This window comes from Bacillus rossius, chromosome 3, assembly GCF_032445375.1.
Source record: "Bacillus rossius redtenbacheri isolate Brsri chromosome 3, Brsri_v3, whole genome shotgun sequence".
Taxonomy (NCBI): domain Eukaryota; kingdom Metazoa; phylum Arthropoda; class Insecta; order Phasmatodea; family Bacillidae; genus Bacillus; species Bacillus rossius.
Window position 1 is genome coordinate 119246517 of NC_086332.1, and position 23216 is coordinate 119269732.

General features: G+C 35.1%; 1 protein-coding gene across 12 annotated transcripts in view; it reads right to left on the reverse strand.

Moving 5' to 3' along the window:
- Nucleotides 1-6312: 6312 nt before the first annotated feature.
- The window catches only part of LOC134531200 (alpha-tocopherol transfer protein-like), a 189247-nt gene continuing 172343 nt past the window's right edge, over nucleotides 6313-23216 (reverse strand). For 4 of the 12 annotated variants that reach the window (XM_063366846.1, XM_063366848.1, XM_063366850.1 and 1 more), the window contains one exon: nucleotides 6317-6654. In XM_063366846.1, the coding sequence (XP_063222916.1) occupies nucleotides 6563-6654 (92 nt within the window). In that variant the 3' untranslated portion in view covers nucleotides 6317-6562. Of the gene's footprint in view, nucleotides 6655-23216 lie in introns of all 12 variants that reach the window. The other 8 variants (XM_063366852.1, XM_063366854.1, XM_063366853.1 and 5 more) reach the window with 6 other exon arrangements.

The window sequence follows — 23216 nt, forward strand, 5'->3', positions numbered from 1 at the left end:
CTATTTGCTGTATGTTTAATTACTTTCCTTTTTATGTATGCCTATGCTTAGTTTTTAATTATTTTAAATTAGTTATGGTTGAATCTTTTGTAATAGTTAATATTTGAACATTAAGTTAAAATTTTAATTTGTTCTCTTAATATTAAGTTTATATCATGCTTAGTTGTAATATTCAACTCTTTGATGTAATTGCAGAAAAGTGGTTAAGTGTAAGAGAAGGCGTACCGCCTTAACTTCGCGACCAATAAATACGATAAATAAATAAATAAATAAATAAATAAATAATGGCACATTTACCATTCTTTAACACCGTACTTGACGAAAGATGTCCTATCGTCGTCGGGAACCGTGATGCAGCGACTACGATGGTGACGAATATTCCATTGGCATCGCAAACGACCACTTTGAGACATCAATAAAATGTGCCCCATCGTCACTGACAACACTAGAGAAAACTTCAACAGGCATGGTTCCATCAACAGAATAAACGTTGAAAAATGCAAGTGTTAGCTGCAGAAGGAACTTCGGTGAATAACATTCTACTAGCGAAAGATATTAGGTGATTCACCAACGACTAGTTGTCATTACTGAGACAAGATTTTTTGAAACAATGGTAATGTTCACCGACATGAGAAGAGAGAATGTGCTAATAATCTTTCTCGCAAAATTATTAGGTGTTAAAAGTTCCGCAATCAATTTCCAAGAAATGATAATTTGAAAAGACACTTCAAGATAAGTTAAGGCAGAAGTAAAGATTTCACTACAACAGCAAATGTTTGATTCGCTTAAGAGTACACCTTTAAATAATACTACAGCCGTTACATCAGCAACTGGTTTGAACCTGAAAGATTCGTCTCCATCAACTTAGCAACTTTGAAACTACTGCGAAAAGTCTTTTGCCATTTCTTATGATGCACGAAGACACGAGAGGAGCGAATGTATGATAAATCCTTCTCGTATGAAGTTTCGCTGCGATGAATGTAATGCCAGGTTTACACAGTTTGATAATTTGAGACGACATGCAAAATAACTGTAAAGGTGAAGCCCGTGTGCTTACTATTGAAATACCTGCATAAGTTTTGAAACCTCGCATTAGATTGGAGAATTGTATGCTCAGAAGCACATAAATATCTGTTCAGCAACGGATTGCTTTAATCCCTGGATATGAAACCTTATCTAAAACTGGTTGGTGGATTACAGGTAAATGAATGATAATGGATTCCACTTACGAAATCTGCATTTCGTAAGTCTTTGAAAAGACTACCATTATCTAAATACATTTAGTGAGTGAAAAAAAAAAAGTACTTTTCTTGACGATATCAAGCAGAACATTATCAATCAGCTTACAGATGAAGTAGCAACACACATATATTTAAAATATAACTTGTGGTTTGACATTTTGTACAGTAAGCATATCCGTTCGACGACGAAGTGAAAAAGTGCATATTTATGACAGTGAATACTCTTATTTATAATTCCAACGATGTGAAGCAATCTGTCAAACACAGTATCGAGAAAATCTGTCGGGAAGAAAAAGACTATGTGGGTAAAGTATCCGGCTGGTCTCTGTCTTCAGTAAACCGATTGGAGCTAGGAATGAGTCAGTTCAAGACAATGCAGAATTAAATGTTTATGAGATTCCTAACTTTAGTATGTGTTCTTTTAGTAGTGTAGGATTTATGTAAGAAATGTTTTGTTTGTAAATTTGATATTTTATTTGTGAACCTGTCACATTTTTTTATAAATTGAAGTGATATTTAAATAAATTGGTATTTATTTTCATTGACCATTTTCGAAGCAAGGACTTAATAATAGAATTTATCAGTAATATTATGAGTATTTTTCTAAAGAATTTTGGTATTTGTTTTTCAAATTTCAAACTAAAAAATTATTTAATTTTAAAATAGGATTTAATATGACATCATCGATTTAATCTGGGCTCGTAGTGGAGGAATTTAAGAATCTTTCAGGAGTTTCCACCCTGTTTTATTAGTAAAGATAGATTTATCAAAACTATATATTTTTTTGCAACGATAACTTATCGTACCAAGGTGATGAACCGATCGAATCAATGAGTATGTGCACTACGTGAAACTAACGCTCCTGTTAGATCTAATATGGCGGCCTCTAGGAGTCGAAAACCAGATAGCGGTTGTTACTTCTTTATCCAAGATTATGACCTCCACCATGGGAAAACAAGATGGTGGATCTAACATGGTTTGCTCTAGCAGACGAAAACAAAATGGCGACATGACAACATAATCCTTTATGACAGCCTCCAGCAGACAAAAACAAGATGGCAGATGTTACTTAATACTACCTGCCGTAATATATATATATACATTGTTATTAGTGGTGGGAGGTCAGTCTCTCAGTTGCCTCCATGCCGAAAGTATCCGTCGTCAATTTTATTTTGTCCTTACCGGGTTTTAACTGACTATTCCATGATGTAAGTGCCTTTTAAAATTAAAATTTTACTAAATTTGTAGTTAAAATTTTTTACTATATTAAAATGTGTTTTCTAATTTTGGGATAATATTTTAAGAATTCTAAGATAGCGGCCTTAGCAAAAATTACAAAGATGATGTTATTATTCAAAATGGTAGATCATTTTTATTATATGTGTCTAATATATAAAGATCTGTGTTTGTTTGCTTATATTCTATGCGTTCACGCATCGCTAATTCGATTGAGTTGAAACTTTGCCCACTTGACCTTCGAAACAAAGGGAATTTCACTAAGTGGTATTCCGATAAAACCAACTTTCAAAGGAGAATTTAATTATTTTTGATGAAACGTCATCATTTTATTGGTGGCGCTTTATTATTGTGCATGGCAGTGGGCTTTTTCATTGTTTTGGCCTTCTGCATGTCCATGGAAATTTAATATGACGCGTGAGTAGTATCGGATTATTACCAGTAAGTATTTTATTACAGTTCCTCTTTTCTATGACCCGAATACTAATTGTGTCATGCGTGTCAAGAGAGACATAAAGATAGATAGAGAAATATAGAGGGATAGAGTTACATATATTGAGATAGAGAAATAGCGAGAGATAGAAAGACATACAGAGATAGAGGTAGAGATGGAGAGATATAGAGGATAGATATAGAGGGAGAAATGGAGCGATATAGGGAGAGAGATAAAGAGATACATTATAGAAAGAGATAGTGTTATGGAGAGCTATATAGATAGAGTGATATTGTTTTAGATTTGGAGGGATATATACAAGGAAAGTTAGAGCGATATATAGAGAGATATATAGATGCTTTGTGTATGTATACTTACTTAAAACTAATTACAAAAATTTTAATGAGGTATTGCAATGCATGCCGGGGGTGAGTTATTTTTTATTAATTTTAAATTTTTTCCAAATTTTTTCCGATAATAATTACTGATTTTCAAGATGGTGGCCGTAACGAAAATTGCAACGATGGCATCATAATTCAATATTGGTGTCATGACATACTATTGGATGAGGGAAAATGTCCTCAGAGGTTTACTGGAGAATTGTAGATTAAGAATTTAAGCTTCTTTAAGGATATTTCAGGCCTCTGTAATTTTTTTGAGAAAAAAAACTGGAAAATATTTTCCTCAAAACGGGAATTTATCCCTTGAAATAGGAAAATTGTTATTTTTCCATTTTTTGATTTAGGGTGATTTAGTTTCCCTAAAACTGGAAATTGTGGCTAATTTTGGCAAATCTTTGGCCAATTTTGGGTAATTTTTGGCACATTTTTAATGTTAAGGTCAAAAGTCAAGGTCATGTTAATCCAAAATGGTCACCGTTACGTCACAATCTAAGATGGCGGACACCGACACCAACACTTACGCCTACTCCTGTCGCAGTTCCTACTTTATATTCTACTTACCTTGAAGGCTAAAAAAATCGTTGTAAAAGACTTCTTTTTTTTCATTTTTGCCAGTCTGTATATTAGTTATTAATTACTTCATTAAAAAACATTGGGCGTTCCTTGCCATCCTGTGAACTTTATCTATCACCAAATTTAATACTAAATCAATTTCAACATTTACATCACCTAATAAAAGTAAATATTTTAAAGTCAACGTATTCAAATGCGACTTTTTACTATAGCTGTTTCTTACACATTCACTAAAGAAAAATGGAAAGTTTAACATACATATCAAAATTAGTACATTACATTGAAACATACGCATATTAGCTTGAAAATAGTGCATACTTTATTTTTCCCATACTTACAATCAACATACACTGTTACATTGACATATTTTATGTATCTTAAAATGCTTCATTTGTATGCTCTTAAAGTAATATTTTATTTAATTTTACAAAATGACCTATTATAACACGTATTTTAAAAATGTGTTGCATACTGCAGAGATAACTAATAACTAGTTTAAGCTGATTACAGGGTGAATGTTTCTGAAGAAAGTCTGGAACATTACATGCGGGACAATTTCTGTGGGATGTGACACACTGTTAGACAGATAAAGAGTTTTAAGTGAGTGAGAGAAGATTAACGAGATAAATAAATTATAAGTGAATTTTAACAACTAGGTAAAAATCCATATGATGATATGTACACGAATATGAGGGCATTCTGAAAAATGAAATCCGTCGAATTCTCGTTAGATTTTTGCTTCGTTCAAAATATAGTCCCTAATTTATGTATCTTCGGCAACCCGCGATACAGCCAAGATTTGCGTGTTGCATACACACTCCGGCTGCCCTACTTCTGTGGGCTTTATTAATGCATCGTATTATTCCTTACACATTTAATAAAAAATCACGTATTTTTCATACATATAACAGTAACCATGTGAATCTTCAACTACGATTATAGTATTCTCTATTCATCCTGAAGATGCCTAGCTCAGTTTTACAATTGACCACTGATACCTGCTGTGATCCCCGACCCATAAGAGCAATAGGTCGCAACAAGAGTACTAGTGTCAGTTCGCAGAGTCGTCGGTTGTAGTTGGTATAATTTGGTTGCACATACAAGCTTACGTATTGCGACTACGACTGTAACGAAATACCACTCAGAATGAGGAAACGCTATGAGGATAAAAAACTTCTACTAAAAATGTTTTTTTTATAGGTTTATTAACATTTGCAAATTTAATAAGTTTAGTATTTTGTAAAATATGGAGTTTCTGGTGATTCTTAGTCTCAATGTCTTTTATAACTTTTACACTCTGCTAATTCATATTTTGACCATGTGTACAAGATGTTTTAAAAACATGAAGGAAACTGAAGCATGAATAACAACTCAAACAATAAAAACAATTAACTATGTACAATGTCAACTCCTTACATCCCAGGTATTAGATATTGTTTTATGGTGACGCCAACGTTTTCGTTGTGAGGTCTCGCCTTTTCGTAATTACGTTTCGTATTGGGCAATTAAAATGTTCACATTACGAATTGGAAATCAGCACATAATGAAACTATTGCAGTTATTTTTCAAAAGGAATATCGTTCCTGTAAAATGTTAAATGTCGTTACCAATTTATCTTTGTAAAAATGCTACTCGCAAACAGCTTTCAGATTATTATTAAAAAATCATCCCAAGACATCCGTACCTTCATAGATTATAGTGACTTAAATGTACAACTTTTCTACTCCTCTGGTTACATTGTGGTTTGCTAGTAACAGAGGCCGAGATTCCTACTATATTTAATCAGGTTATATCACTGTAAAAATAGTTTTCAGTTAAAAAATAAATTATAGTATTGAACATCACTAGCAATATATGCATTAAAGATCAGAAAAAAATTCGGTAAAGCGCTCAGAAGAATCGTGAAAAAAGAAAACACTTCTTTTACTTTGTTGTTTATGAATTTCTCTCTAATGCATTGCAGGGTTTGGAAGTAAGGTGTTTATCATGGTCAGAATTATATAGTATTTCCCTTTAGTTTTTTATATACAACATATTTACTTTTATGTAGTCAGTATATTTGCACGCAAACTTCACGCTGTCAAGAGGAAGTGTGTGTATTTTCTTCAAGCTCAGTCCACTCGTCACATAATTTCAAAAAAAATTTCGAACTCAAAATTATTATAAAATTTGAAAATGTTTATTAAGTTCAAATTATATGTATTGCATAGTAAAACAAAAATATAAAAAAAAATCTTTTAAGTATTTATGAAGTAGAAAAAGACTTATTTATGATCACTGGTCAACATTTACTTTAAAAAAAGTTGAAATCTTAAAACATGCATTTGACGAACAAATTTTTCAACAAAAAGTAAAACATTTTATAGTAATAAATTCGTGGTATTTGAAACATTACCAAAACGAATGGCCTCAAATGTAAAAACCATAAATTAAAAAAAATTATTTTTCTTCACTTTTAAAATAAAAATTTTCAGGAAAACAGAAAACTAATTTCAGTGAAGTAACAGCTCTTGTTCCAGTTTGCTTATAATATATTTCTTTCATCCTGATATATATATATATATATATATATATATATAGAGGTCGATGAGATTTTATAAGTTATATTATTCATGAAAAATATAAATAATTTATAACACATTAACTCTACACCATCTTTACAAACACATCGCACAAAATTACTTAAGCCTTTTTGACTCGTCGGATCTCACGTCTTCTCCTTGTCTGAACCACTCCCCGTACTCCGTCTCAAACTTGTATTTCTGTTCATCTGCAATCAAATGCAATCAGGGTGTCGTCAATCAACAAGTATGTAACACAGCTGAGACAATTGAACATGCAACTTTTTCTTATATGTTTGTAAAAGCTGAATTTATGTTATATATTTAAAAAAAAAAATATGTTGTGATAAGATTGACATTTTTCATCAGCAGTCTGCAAAAAAAAAGATTCCAAGCTACAAACCGCATTTTGAAACACACTGTTCAATAATACTTAATGTAACCCTCCCCACAGCCTTCAAGAACACAACATTCGCAATCGAGCTGTAAAGGTGCTGGTCAGATATATAGGTTAATTTTACGTCATAGATATATTGTATTGATATTTTCATAAAAAAGGTTCATTGAAGAACGCGTGTTAAACTTTATGACTAAGTGGAAACTTACACGAGACGTGTATGGAAAGTATCATTTGGTCATTATATAATATAAAACTTGTGAAAAAAAGGTTTTATTGAAAGTTTTAGTTTACTACATATCAACATCACATTTTCACTTAGTCGCCAATCAGTTCCAAACACTTTTCGCAACGCTCTACCAGTTTATTTAACCTCTCTGCATATAAGTACGCCACCTGGGAATGGAACGGACGCCTCGGCAAAGGAATCATGGACTTCGAATAAGCTACGTGTAGTCTACCTGGCTAGCATAGGCTACCTGTACTTAGGCTACTACATATAGGCTACCTGTACTGCCGTAGGCTACTACAGGTTACCTGAACTTAGGCTACACGCATTGCGTGTAGCCTAAGTATAGGCGCTTATTAAACATCTCTGGAAAAAGTTTTAGCGATATCCGTACTGTTTTTTTGGGATGAAAAGGGTTTCATTTTGGTTGATTTAATGAAATGTGAGTCAGCAATTACAGCAAAATGTACCAAATTACGATTGTCAACTGGTAGAGCATTGCGAAAAGTGCTTGGAATTGAATGGCGATTATGTGAAAATGTGATGTAGATATTTAATAAACTAAAACATTCAAATAAAACCTTTTTTCATTTATTTTTTATTTTTTTATGACCAAACGGTACTAACTTTCCGGAAACGCCTCGTATTTTCATCTATGTAAAGAAAAGAAGGCCTCAGAAGTAGCGACACCAATAATATCCATGTCGAAAATATGAAATCCGAAATAAAAACGACCATGCTCACTCAATACCTACCCACATATAAAGTGTCTGGTTTTTCTCCCTTTAGTTTTTCAAAACGTTTTAATTTTGATTCGAACGATCATTGAATTAATTACATTAATTCAATAAATAATTAAATGGGTCATGGCATTTTATCGCATTTGTGGTCATTTAAGTCCGTCAGAGGTTCATGATATGAGACTGAATAAATGACGAAATGAAAAGAAATCAGGAGCACCACAAGAAATGTCCACCACACTTTCCAAATTGCTGTATGTCCGGGTGAACCCAGCAGGAGTGCGACCAGGTCTCACTGGTAGGAGACGGGCCACCGAGGCCCTGCCAGCCGCGAGACAGCGGACCTGACTGATTGGTGTGCGTGGGAAACTACACCAAGTTCAGTATAATAGTAGTGGGCAGCTGACAATACTAATGAGGTGATATTTTGAATAAATATTCTTGACCTTGAATGACAGCCATTGTGTATCAGGAAGGAGGAGGTGGCATTGTTTACTTCCAACCAGTGGGAAGGGCGTGTAATGCAGGCAGTAGTTAGTGGGACTTATTAAATTCCAGGCAACGACGAACATATATAAACAGTTAGGATAAAGGGAGACTCTAGAGTTAACATGAACCACACAATAGAGAGAGACTTGACTGTTGCTCTACATAGTCCCAATTTCTAAGGTGGGTGAATTTTTACTAATTAAGGGTGGCCATCTTTGATTCGGATTCAAAGGTTTGAAAGTAAGGAGAAACATTAGTTAGTCCTTTGAGAAGCCCGGAGTGGATCTGTCTCACCAAATGTGCTAACTGGGCAATCACTAAGGCTGGGAGTAGATTAATGCTGTAGAGACCTTAATGAATCCTTGGCCCTGCGGAGCAACCAGGGGATTTTTGAATGATCTCGGAAGAAAGAGTCTCGTCCACTTTTACATCAACACAGGCAAAGTAGAACCAATCCGGCAGTCACTTAGATGGCCAAATTTAGGAAAACAAAAAGATTTGAAGATTATGTTTTATTTATAACTTTGTAACAAAATTAAACAAAGTTTTGTAATAGAGCTACCAGTGGGTTATTTTTCATACGTAGTCGTTCTGGTATCGAAGAAATATGCAAATCTAAAGTTCTGTGTGGACTACTGGAAGCTAAGTGACACCATAAAAATCGACAACTACCCCTTCCATGTATCAATGAGAATTAATACACTTGCTGGCATAATGTACTTTACAACACTGGTTTTAAAGAGGGCAACTGACAAGTGTAACTTCGCTCTAAGGATAAGAAGATTGCTTTCTAAATAGAAAGCGGATTATTTCAGTACAATTTGCTTCTGTTTGGTTTGTGTAATGATCATGCAGCTTTGTAAAGAATGATAGAAATTGTATTTCACGGCTTGGCTTGACAAACATGCTTAGTGTACCTAGGCGACATTATAATGGTAAGAAATATTGTTAGGAAACCTTAATAAAAATACCAAAAAAGTATTGTACAGTTCTCTTCTTACACAACTGAAGTTATGCACCAAAAAGTGCTTTATATTAAAGCATGAAGCAACCTTTCAATTTGTCAAATAATAGTCTTAACCTCAGAGAGGTAAGTAGTTTCCTAGGTCTCTGTGCAAACTAAAAGGCAGTTATTGCCTATATTCCCATTCATTGCCGAACATCTACACCAGTTGACAGGAGAGACAATTTTTATTGATGTTGCAGTGTGAAATGGCCTTTCAAGATTTCAATAACGATGTAGTTTAGTCCCATACTCGCCTACCTCCACCAGCTTGGAAAGTGTATCCCCAATAAAAATGCAAACAAAGATTGTTTGGATGCTGCATTTTCCCATGTTCAAATGGAAATGAACGCATTTTAGGCTACAATATCAACGTTTTATCCAGGCTTGAATGTCATTACTTTATGGCAAGAAGATAACTTTTAACTGTAGTGAAATCCATACAACTTTTATATTAGTATTAATGTAGGAGAAATTTATTTTTGCTTACTGAACATGGTGTACTAAGGTTATTGTTACAGTTTAGATGCCCAGATGAGCAACTCGCAATGTGGATTGAACAGGAATAGCCATATGATTGTCATACAGAGCCCAAAAGGTCATGGATTAATGGAAATGCGACGACCTGCACATTACAAAATGACAGAGAAGAATGAGGGATCCGAAGATATCCGATGCACAACTATCATCAACAGAAAAGAGAAATGTGGTAAAGCCATTTGGAAGGTGGCACAACAACAAGAATCTGACCTAGGACCTGTTATGGGCTAGTTAGAAAAAGGTACCAGGCATCCATTTTGGCATGAGATATATGCTTACCAATGGTCTGTAAAGTCCTATTGGGCCCAATGTAATACCTCAAGGATGGTGGATGGATTTTTTAAGAAGGTATGAGAAAGCCCAAATTGTAAAATTGTCACCCTGAACTACACCTCCCTAAAACTTAGTACCGTATTTGCTAAGAGACATAAATAATAGGACTTCTGGTGGCCAAATATGTATAAACAAGACACCAGCCAAGATTCGTCAATTTTATAACTAGTTAGAGTGTAGAAACTTGGTGCAGACAATCTTAAATATGCTCATTTAGAGAAGGGTCACATTAACAGAGATTTGAAAAATGATGGCATAGAAAATGAGTGGGGCTATTTTTGTGATTGCAATCGCACATCACTGGACCAGTCAATAAGAGTAAAGATGGTAACTGGTAGTTATGTCTGTCAAGGATTATTTCAGAAAGTAGCCAGAGACTTACCCTTAACCAAATCCCTTAGCAGATATGTTCATTAACAATCTAATTTGAAGATTTGGGATCCTAATATCATAGGCTGTTATTTCAAATTAACTGTATTTTGGAAATATATGCTGGGTGTTGGGATTAAAGAAAACAATAAGTACAACCTTAAAACCATAGTCTGGTGACATGATGGAAAAGCACAACAAACCCCTAGAGGAACATCTTGCCAAGGTTGTATCTGATCATCAAATGATTGAGATCGGCACATAAAATTATTTCTGATGGTATCCAGAGCTTTTATTCATGAAAAACTGTACATACTCTTGCAAATATTATATTAAGGTAGATGCTAAGTTTTCCTTGCGATGTTAAATTTGGCTCTCCCCGACATGATCTAAAAAGTACCCATTACCATGGCTACCAGTTGGAGGAGTGGATGGCACTCACACATGATAAATACTGTAGAAACCTTCGACTTGTGGCAGACCTGGTAAAGACGAGGTATAACCTAAAGGCAAACTTGACTGAATTCCTAGAGGGAGATTTGGCAAAAAAAGGCATCTGCCCTTAATTTAAAGCACAATAAAAAAGGCCATTTTAAGTTACGAAACTACTAAATTACATAGTCTGCCGCATTTCAAATAGAGAGAACAAGCTAAAGTTTTACAGCTGGGTAGATTAAAGGAATATATTGAAAGAGACATAATTACTGTTCAGGGCGAACATGTTTAAAATTGAGGCAGTTGTATGAAACAGCAAGCACTACCCATTGTCTAACATGGCTCTCAAGGAAAATCTCCTTCACTAATTTCCACTCAAACCCTTCTGCTCGTGCCTCTGAAATGAAGCACATTCTGAGGCCTACTGCTCAATTCTACCTCTCGTCACAGTACATATGTAAGCATTTATACCAACACATCTCCAGCTGACCCAGCTTGCAATGTGGCACGTTCATAATTTGGTGGCACCAATACATCCCTGTGGTGTCAATACATCTGTAAGGGTCCCTGTCATTGCCCTTTGTGTGATGAGGGTAAATTAATATTTCAGCGGGACTTCGCTGAGGACATATAAAGCCCTGGCCGACAAGTGCCCTGCAGTTGCGTTAGTAGTGAGACCAGTGAGTTCCATGGAGCGATATGAACTAATTGTTCGTCGACAAGCAACTTAGAGGACCCAAGATGATGTCAGTGAGGTGAATAAGTGTTGTGGGCCTGTGAGTAGTGGCGAAGAGTGTACACGAATTACAAGAGAGCAGTGAATTTATTGAATTAATCAATTTTTAACTTTTTTTCAGATAAACATAACACTGTTAATACCATCTTTTCTTCAGTACTTGCAATCAGGAGCTCTAGTTAAAACACATGGCGTCTTATAGAGAGTGCTGTCGCAATTTTGTTTTCAGTAATCGACAAAAGGAGTGCTAATGTCATGTAGTACACATGCCATCTGCTGGAGTGCGTTACCATCATATTAGTATATATTTTACCTGCCATAGAGCAGTACCCATTTATTGTTACTGTGGCACCCGCTAACTGGACTTTTGGGCGCCATCTGGGAAATTCGTAATTATTTAGATATCAATTAGGAAAAATTCCAAAATTCATCAAAAATTCACTTATTAAAATAATGATCGAAGCTATAGATTTCCGTCCTTGGTTTGAATCTCGGCCAGCGGTAAGAATAAATAAGCTTAAAAAATGGGAACTATTACTTAAATATAATTTTTTTTAAAAACTCTCAGTAAACATCTCGTATTAGTCTCAGTTACTAACATGAATTTTTGTTCAATGTCTGTAGCTGTATCGACTGAACGCAGGTGTCAGTTTTGCAGCAAGGAATTTATCTCGAGAAAAAAAGGTAAACAACATGATAAGAATCACTGCGTTTAAAATCCGCTACGCCAAATGATAAATTCTGATAGATGTAGCAAGTTGTTTACACGAACAGAGAGCTTAAAAAGAAACGATAGTACTTGTAACGCCAAGCCTGCTTACAAGCTGGAGAACAACAATGGATCAACTAATCTAAAGAAGAGTGTTCTGCATTACGACAATAATTTTCCTTGTCTTTAACGAGATAATGTTCATAGCTCTTCCGATCTCGACAAAGAACTTAAATTGAAGGGCGTTGATCATTTATGCACGAATGAAGACAATAACAGAATCCTTGAAATGAAAAGTGAGAATACATTCAAGCCTATTTCATATAGATCCTCTGTACTTTGAAAAAAAAAAGGACACTTAAAAGGAAAGCTTGAAGACGATGAAGAAGTTACGACATCAACGATTTCAAATTCTTACAGTAATATGGGTGAAGACATAGTGACTTAGAGGCTGATGACAAAACCAACGACTGTAAAGAAGCACCTAAAGCTGTCAGGATCGAAAGCTGTGATGAATCCCTGAAACGATGGAAACATCGTGATAAAATAAATAATTCTGATCAAGCTTATGATGAATACTGGGATGAAAGTGATCTTAATTAAATTAAGAACCGACATTCCCGGAAGATGGTGATACCAGAAGAGGTCATAGGAAGATCCTAACATATTAGTTGATCGCCTGAGACTGTTGGTGGCATCTGTTCGTAGAGGAAACTATATGCACATCGATGAAGTAGCGTACATACTTGAAGAACTGAGGGAAGCTGGCTACATACAATATTAACTTGTTTAACTTTCATTTGTATGATATTGAAAAAAAATATTATTTAGATTTAAAATATTTAAATGTTTTATTTATTGTTAATTGATTTTTAACTATGACTGATATCTCGTAATACAGCAACCTCTTAATTTAATTGTGCTTCTAGTTGTGCTTACTTTTCGTTGATTCTGCTTCTTATTGTGCTAATTCTTTGTCAAATGTGTTTCCGATTGTGCTTTCTTTAGTAGATTGTGCTTCCTTTTCGTTGATTAAGCTTCCTATTGTGCTTCCTTTTCGATGATTGTGCTTCCGATTCTGTTTCCTATTTGTTGATTGTACTTCATTTTCGTTGATTGTGCTTCCAAATGTGCTTCCTCTTTGTCAAATGTGTTTCTGAATGTACTTCCTTAGCGTTGATTGTACTCAATTTTCGTTGATTATGCTTTAAAATGTTCTCTATTTTTTGGTTTGTGCTTCCAAATGTGCTTTCTTTCGTTGATTGAGCTTCCGATTGTGCTTCCAAATGTGCTATAACTTTGCCAAATGTACTTCCTATTGGGCTTCCTTTTTTATTGTGGTTCGATTGTGCTTCCTTTCGATGATTGAGCTTCCGATCGTGCTTCCTTTTCGTTGTTTGTGCTTCCAACTGTGCTTCCTTTAAAGTTTATTGTGCTTCTGATCGTGGTTTCTTTTTTTTTATTGTGCTTCCGATTGTGCTTCCTTTTCGTTGATTGTGCTTGAAAATGTGCTTCCTTTTCGTTTATTGTACTACCGATTGTGCTTTCTTTTCTTTGGTTATTCTTCTAATTGTTATTTGTGGTTTTTATTTCTTTATCCTGTCATTTTTTATTTAATTTTTGATGAGGTATCGGACCAAGACGATCGAATCAATCAGTAAGTTAAAGAGTTATTGTTTTGATGATTTTTTTAATTTTCCATATTTTCTATGTTAATCGTTACGAATTATTAAATGGCGGACATATAGGCGCTCTGAAGGCGCTCAGGTTGAAAGGAAAAAAAGATTACTGGAACAAGGAACCAAAATTACTTTTTACCTTACAAGAGAAAATAGTCTGATACCATTCTTCTCTCAAGAAGAAAATCTCGTATTTTGTTCCGATATTATAAACATATAGCACCATAGCTTTGGTCTTGGAGAAGGTAAGGTATCGTGAACATCAATGGGTGATTTGTGTGTAGTTAAAAATAGTAAATTTTCTCCTCGGACAGCAAAGGGACCACACCAAATATCCTTGTTTCTTGTGCCTCTGGGATAGCAGAGACAAAACACACCACTGGGTTAGACAAGAGTGGTCTAAGATAAAATAAATGGTCGTTGGAGAAAAAAAAATTTGAATAACGAACCCTTAGTTGAACGAGAGAAAATCATCTTTCCTCCACAGCATATCAAGCTGGGCCTTATGAAGCAGTTGGTAAAGGTTCTTTTATAAAGACGGATAATGATTTGGATATATATGGGGAAATGCCTCACTTGAGTAAGGAAAAATTTATAGCAGGAATATTTAACGGCCAGAAATAAGGAAATTCATTTAGGATCAAGCCTTCGTATATTCCATGAATGAGGCTGAGCGAACATCCTGGACTTCATTTGTTGCAGTTGCCGGAAATTTTATAGGCCAACTAAATGCAGAAAACTATGTTGAACTGGAAAACGATACTTTTAAAAATTTCAAATCCCTTGGGTGCAAAATCAGTATTAATGTGCACTAATAATAGAGCTACCTGGATATAAAGTTGCCAGACTTATCTATATGACCGTGGTCACAATGCTATGAGGATCAGGTTAGCAAAGAGCAATAAGAATTATATAGCTTACAGCATTACGCTTTTCATTAAGACAGTAATGAGCGTAACTATATATAGGATTTACATCTATATTATTGGAGTGAAGTACTTTCGTTACTAATAAGCTGAATATACAGAAAGATACTGTATGTAATAGTCCGTGATTGCTGACTTCATACTAACAGTCATAAATATACTTGAGGTTCGTTAATTTCATAAAGGTGTTTATGCTATAAAATCTAAGTTATTATCAAATAATTATACCTATGCATGCACGATGTACTTTAAATATTAACGTTATAGAAAATACGCGCTGTAAGTCTTTCAAATTGAGTTTAGGAGTAATTTTTTTTAATTAGTGTATGTTTATGGTGCTCAAAATTATAGGATTTTCTTTGCATGAGTTGGAGATTAATTTGTTCTTTAATAATTAAAGTGATATGGTTTATGCAAGATAGTATTTAACTGTTTCGATCTACCAGTTTTCATAAAACACCAAGGTTAGGCCTGATACAAGGTTGGCCGCACTTTATGATTACTAGAGTCTAACAACAAGTAGGTATACATGTCAAGAGTCTCGAAACACAAGGCATTCTTTTTCGATACTTGGCATTTCTTTCAACCAAGTCATTTCCATTGTAAGGTATATAAACCAAGTTTACCCAAATCACTATGTCAGGCAAATAGGCCAACTGTCTCTGAACTATGCCTTATTTTTCGATACTTGGCATACATTACAAACAAGTCATGTACATTGTCAGACATACTGGTAAAGGCCAAGCGTATACCAAACACTTGACCTTCTTTATCTATACTTGTCAAACTTTTTTAAAAAAAGCCATGGCCTATTTAAGCAAACAACAAAATATTCTCAGAACTGCTAGACTTACATTATTGTGATAAACTATTTCAACCATTAAAACAAATTAAGTGATCATGTTTTATGACAGGTTTAAATATCACTGAAAAATATTTTAGGCCTACTATAAAAAGAATAGGTTTTAACAAGTAAATCTTTAGTCCTGACTAAATATTTGACTAAGAGCATTAATTTAGTACACACATTTAACTCACATCATCTAGGACACACATTAGGACACAATTCTTCATCTGGTGCACACAGTAGTACACATTTTTATTATCTAGGACATGCAGTTGGATACAAATTTGTTCATCTCAGACACAGAATAGGAACACTTTCGTCATTTCGGACACACAATTGAACTCACTCACGTTATCTAAAACACACATTGGACTCATTCGAGAAAAAATTCACACATTTGACATCTAGGAGACACAATTGGACATGCTCTTGTCAAATAGAACATTTAATTTGACAAATTTTCGTAATCTCAGACAGATAGTGGACACACTCTCGTAATCTAGGACACATATTGAACAAAAATTCCACTAAATGGACACACATTTGTCATTTAAGTCATATATCTGGAGACACATTCATCATCAATAAAAATATTTGGTCACACATTAGTTATCTAAGACACACATAAGTCATCATGGAGAAGCATTATATTTAAGTAGGTCACGAAAAAATATTGGAATACATATTTTTTATTTGAATCACGAATTAAAAAAAAATCTATATAATTGCTCAAGCAAGACCTTAATATATATTTAAAATGAATTACGCTTCTCTCAGGATTTCATGTATGGATATCTCATCCGTGCGAGAATAATCTCTCGCACAAAGATAAGAAATCAAATTCGTCAGCTCTCAACCATTCTATTTAGTTCACTCCTTGATAAGTAATATGTCTTTTCTGCTATTTCTTTCATCTTTCTTTCACCTTTGCTGTCCATATTCAGGAAATCTCGACAATCTTCTTTTGCATCACCAGCTTGAAAGTCGCTATCACCATCGTAGCTATCAGCATATACATTTAGATTACTTTAAGAATTAAGAATATTTGATGTTGAAGCATCTTCATCTGCTACAAGCATCTTTTCTGGTTGTCCATAAGTTTGATATGGTGTGAAGTGAATCCCCCATAACTTGCTTTAATGTGTCCCTTACTGTGTCGCTAGAGCCAGCTTTAGCGATGCCGAAGCCTGTGGTGTAGGCAATCCTCGGCGCTCCACCTGAGGTAAAGGCAACCCGGTGCGCACCAAAGAAAAAATTGTCAAGTGTAACAAAAGCTCTCCGATACAAACAGCGGATATGACGCCATCACAGGTATGCCATAGCCCTGAACAACCAAATGTTTGTAAGAGAATATTCTAGACCTTGATAGCTGCTACACGGGTATATAAGGGCCTGATTTCAAAAAGCAGTCACAGTTGCCCACCGGAAGATCGTGATTTTGCCTCCCTGACTCACCATACAACGTCATGTTCTACCGCTTACACTTACTGTTAAAAAAAATTACCGAAGCTCTATAAAACCTTTATTTTGGTGAAAGGGTTATTTGTAGAAACAAAGACTGACTGGTCGTGCACATATAAAAACAAAAAAAAAGAAGTAAATTCTTTACACCAATTAACCATAATTGCATTAAATACTATTTCAAAAGGAGTATCTTTGTTACAGAGTATTAAAAATTCATTTCTTTAAGTTTGTTAACATTTTTAAGACAACAGTTAAAACATATACTTGAATATGGTATTTGGGGCACCACGAAGTTAACCTTTACATTTAATTGACACTTAATACATTATCTGTAAATATAAAACCTTTTTATTATTAATTAAATTAATTAACTTAAGTAATTTCGAGGTTCCATTCCGACGGTAAACAAAATAACATTTTAGTCACGTAAAGAAAGTGTCTTTTTTTGTTTTTTGCCAATGTGAATTTTCCATGCCAAATCGGGGGGCACGGGAGTGCCCCCGCCAAGTCAAGCGCGAAGCAATCACTGCCGTACCATCCTTTACTGGAACCATTTCGCCGCATTTTCAGACCCCTATTGAGAACCTCTGGATAAGACCAGAACGCAGAAATTTGCGTCATCCAGAAAGCTATAAAATCACATACTTAAAATATAATTTCCAGTCTGTAGGTCATTTAGTTCCGAAGTTAAGCGAAAGCAAAGTTTCGCATTTATGACACTCACACACTCACTCATGATCTTCAGAATATAACTAGTACTTCCCATAAACTTAGAGAGCTGAAATTTGGTACAGAGTTAGGGTTTAATGGACACATAAAGGGAAAACTATAAAAACTAGGATAATCGAATATCTGGAGTACTGATTACCCTTATTTGAAAACACAAGAGCCCAACCAAACTATTAGAGATCGACATACTGCCTTTACAAAAAATATTCAACTTTGTTTGCCTTTTCATTTAAAGTCAAAAATCGAAGGTCTGAAGTATATGATGAAGAACCTTCAGCATTTCTCAGCTGTATTAGAGATATGGTAATGCCCCCTTCTACTATTGGTACATAAAAAAATTGTCTGTCATTGCAAAAATCCAGCGTAGTGGGATACATCTTCTAATTTAATCTAGACTATTGCTTCCCACTGATGGCGAATGCCTCCCCTTCTGCTTTTAATACGCATATAAATAAAATTAAAGGAAAACTCTGGATAAGACTAGACTGGCTTTTATACTTATACTTACAAGTTTACAAGAAGAAATAGTCGAATGATTAATTTTTTTCTACTCGAACATTACACAAATTAAATAAACAAATAACACTAAAATATTAATTAATTTCGCTCAAAATTTGTTCAAAATATAATTCATTGGACTAAGAGTGGCGGTGATACCCGCACACGTCGCTAGATGGCGCTGACTGTATTTTAAAATGCGCTTACGTTTTTTTCCGATAACCTTATATGGCGAAGTGGCAACCGGCCGCGTTACAGTCGTTTACGACATTCTTCTACTGCGCTTGAAAACGTTTGCTAGGGATTAGGAGGGATTATTTGCATTTCGTTGATTTCGCTTATTATTTCGTGAGGTTTGCTAAGGTTAATTAGCAGGTTGTTATTATAACAATTTGAAGATTTTAATAGGTTAGGAAATTTATAATTAGTGATGGATTACTGATTATTACTTAATTAATATATTTAAAAGTACTTTTAATTGCATACTTTATTTAATTGTTAGTTATTTAGTACTCTTAGTTTTCTAGGATTAATTTACAGTTAGGCAGTACTTCGAATCGCGTTCGTGTTTATAAGTAAGTACTTTTCTAGTATTCTAGGTTTAGTTTATTTAGGTAGATATTACTTCGTTTCGTTTAAAAATAGCTGTATTTCAGTACTAGGTAGGTAATACCTTTGGTACAAAGTTCATTGATAATTAATTATATTGATACTTGTCTAATAATTAAGAGTTAACGTTTTGTTTATAGTTTGTATAGATTGAGTAGGCTAAATATAATATTATCTTTGAGATTTATTTATTAAGACAAAAGAAGTCTTAAAGATATAGGTTATTATTGTTTTAGTCTAAATATTATCGGTATTTCTGATTTGTTGTCCATATACTAAAGGTCGTTGAGTTTATTTGTGATTGATTTCGCAAGATAATATCGTAAAAAATGTCGATAACATTAAAAGACGACGATGAACTTAGTGGCTACCAAGTAGTTGGTATGCCCAAAGACGGTTCTTGTCTCTTCCATTCAATATCTTTCTTGGTGTATGGTAGAACTGACTCAACTTGCAGTATCATATCTGCTATAGTTGCATACGTTGCTGAACATTGGGACGAAATGCAAATGTACACGTGTGATGCTGTTGGTAACGTATAAACGAGCGCGCAATCCTACACGAGCGATATGATGAAACCCACTACCTACGGCTCAGCTTCTGAGCTTATGGCTGCTGTAAAAGTCTTTCCCTTCACTTTTGAAGTGTATGAGAACGGTATACTAAGAAGTTCCTTTGGCGATGCTGGCCAAAAAAAGTGTTTACGTTTTACCGGTAGTTACTTAAGCGGCCACTAGGCGTAAATACCGCGCTGATATTTCAGAAACTAAACGGTCTATACCGTCTAAAATAATAAATAATGAACGCGAATGGGCAATACGAAAAACTGTTGCTACTGCACAAGAATCAGAACCGGAAAAAAAACAAAAGAAATATTTATAGTAATAAAAATCCTCTCTTAAAAAAAACTTTGACAAATAACAAAATCTAATAAAATAAATCAATATGCCCACGTTTCTACAGAAAGAAGTGAAATCCCACCAAAAACATTCTGTAAAAAAATTAGCTAAGTCTCGATGGAGCTGCTTGTTTATCTCTAAAAAGTAATGAAATCTAGACAAAGTCGTGCCAAGTCTTAGGTTCCTTACTGCGATTTCTTTATTATTATAGTTAATGTTGTGTGACTTGGCCGTTGAAGGTTACACAAGGGTACAAAACCAGGTGCTCCATGACACAATTGCACCAATCTGTCGCCAGAACCGCTACCCATTGACGATGGAAAATTGCCACTTGGAAAACGTTGATTCAATAACCAGTCAATTGTAGGCTTGATAAAGATGCGTTTTTCAATAATACTTATGTGTAGGCGAGCCTGAAACAAACAGTATAAAAAATTATTTCCAGTACAGACTGACTTCTAATCATTGATAGAAGTCCGTCTGTACGTCTATTTTATGTTAGATCGGTGGTCGATTTTACGCTCCAAAAAGAAGAGAGCAGAAGCCAGCATCTTTGAATATATATACTGTATAGAAGTCGCGAGTGGATAGGATTTACTCTACGTTTTTCAGAATCGTATGATGAGCAGCTTGGGAACTTCACCGCTGCAGTGCGCTGCCGTAACGCCCCGTATCGTCTTAGTTGTTATTTACACGTTAGAGCGCAGCGCTGTCGCCCGCTGTCATTCCCCGCACCCCTCATCCATCATTCACTGCAGCTCAACGTCGTTCTGCGGAAGGGGGAAGGGGTGTTTGAAGAGTTAGACACTTGTCCGCTAGGGACCACCACAAGTCGATGCCCTAGAGATGGTGGCGATTGCAGCGGTGAATTAACCAACTACCTCAAAACCGTATTAGAAATTTTAACCTGGGCTGGCGACTTCTATACAGTATATATATTCAAAGCCAGCATTGTCAATGCTGAATGCATGTGTTGCACAATCAACAACAGCCTAAAATGATACACTAGCGTCCAATTACCTATACCAATATGGGCTATTATCTCGCTTAACAAACAGATATAACATTACGTGTAAACAAAATTGACTTGTACCCACTAACGTATAAAGAATGTTCAACGGCCAAGTCACACAACATTAACAGATTTCATTACTTTTTAGAGATAAACAAGCAGCTCCATCGAGACTTGGCTAATTTTTTTACAGAATGATTTTGGTGGGATGTATTTGACAAGAGAGCTTTCCTGAAAACGGTGCTGTCACCCCATGGTTGCTGGTAAGGCAAGGACACTCCTCATACTCCAGACAGCTGACAGGTATTCACATAGTGAACCGTGTGGCTGGTAACAGGAACCACTAAGAAACAGAATATAACCAGAAGGATAACATCCCTAGCATTACAAATATTTACAGATGATCCTCGGTAAAAATACATTGATAACTTACCACTTGCGGTGGTAAGCGATGTTTTAAAGCATAATAATGCTGAAATTAAAGACATCGAACCAAATTGAGAAGCTGCCTTCTGGCGAGGTTACAAGAAGAAGGTCGTTCTGACCTAAGCATTAAACTAAGGACACGGATGATAGTTCAGAAAGACTGTAACTACAGCGCAAGACGCTTATGCACAAAGAGTGAAGATACAACAAACATAAAAAAAATGTAATTATCTAGATATTTTCTTAGCAATAACACATTTTGTTAATTCTTTTTCCAAAGAATTCTTGAGGTTAGATTAAAATAATTTGAACATAATATGTAAATAACAAAATAAGCTACACTGATGTTGCAGTGAGGTTACAATAAAAGTATACATAGTGTCATCACACTGCTATAAAATACAAGGTTGAAACATACAAATTTAAGAAATAAAAATTACAATAAATAAATTAAACCCAAATAAAAATGTGGAGACCTGTTCGTCAAAATAAAGGAAATTAGAAAAGATAAACAAATTCGAAAATGCCACACAACAGCTGTGTTGTGGCACAATGCTGCTCTTAAACGCTGACCTTCAAAATTGGTATGACCGCCCAAAACAAAGTTAAGTTTGGTGATAGAATATTTAGCCGAGTTCTGAATGTGATAGGAAATATTCACAAGCGATCGCTGCTGACAGATTTGGAAATTATTCTTAAACCATTTCGGAAATTAAATTTTGTGGTCAGGCAGCACTACTTGCGACTTTGCGTATACGCTATTGCGTACGAACTTTGGCGAAGTTTGTACTTCTGATAGTGGTCGATGTCGCAGATCTTGTCAGCATTGGACGGCTATCACCCTGGATTGGATTTTGATACTTTCAGGATAAACTATAGCCATACGTACAGATACGTATGTTACCTAACAAGTGAAATGAAAGTCACTATGCTGGAATCTACTCAGCACACGAGGGCACTAAAGGAAATAAGGTTCTTTATGTAAATTTCAAAGTGGCAACTACTGGGTTTACAATTGGTTAGTGTCCTACGAGGCACTCGTCCCATGAAGAATATGAGTGCACAGAAGCGACCCTCTATGGATTTCCCGTACACTTCGCTGTACATGACCAAGCGTGTGTGTGACAAAGGTGTTTTGAAAGTGACTGGTGTTTGAAATGCAAGTGCTTACGTAGAAGCTCGTCCTTACGCAACGTAACATCGGGAGAAGCTGGGATAAGTTAAGCACGGGAAGACTCGCCCGGCGGGATCGAGACTGCGGATCTACTCGTTGCTGAACTCGCCCGCGGACCGCCAGGCGCGGCACGAGTTACAGCACCGCACTACGTCTGCGAGAAACAGCGAAGGAACTCCCTGCTCTACTGTGGAGCAGGCAAGAGCCGGTGTGTTCTCTGTACCACATGAACCCGACTCTCAGGTACAGCCCTTATGTAAAAATTTTACGAGTAACACTTTTTGTTGATAAACAATTGGTGATTTTGAATTATTGGTTAAATAAAGTTGTGAATATGTACTAACTGAATCAAAAAATTATTTGAGGTAGTATATAATAAATAATAAATTATATAATTCTTGTTTGATCAATCTAATGAATAAAATTTTTATTTATTAAGATCCAAGCTTTTAACAGGTTAAACAAATGTTATATTTTTTTTACTGTGGTAAATGGTAGATGGTAATCTTTTAAAGGTACCAGTTTTAG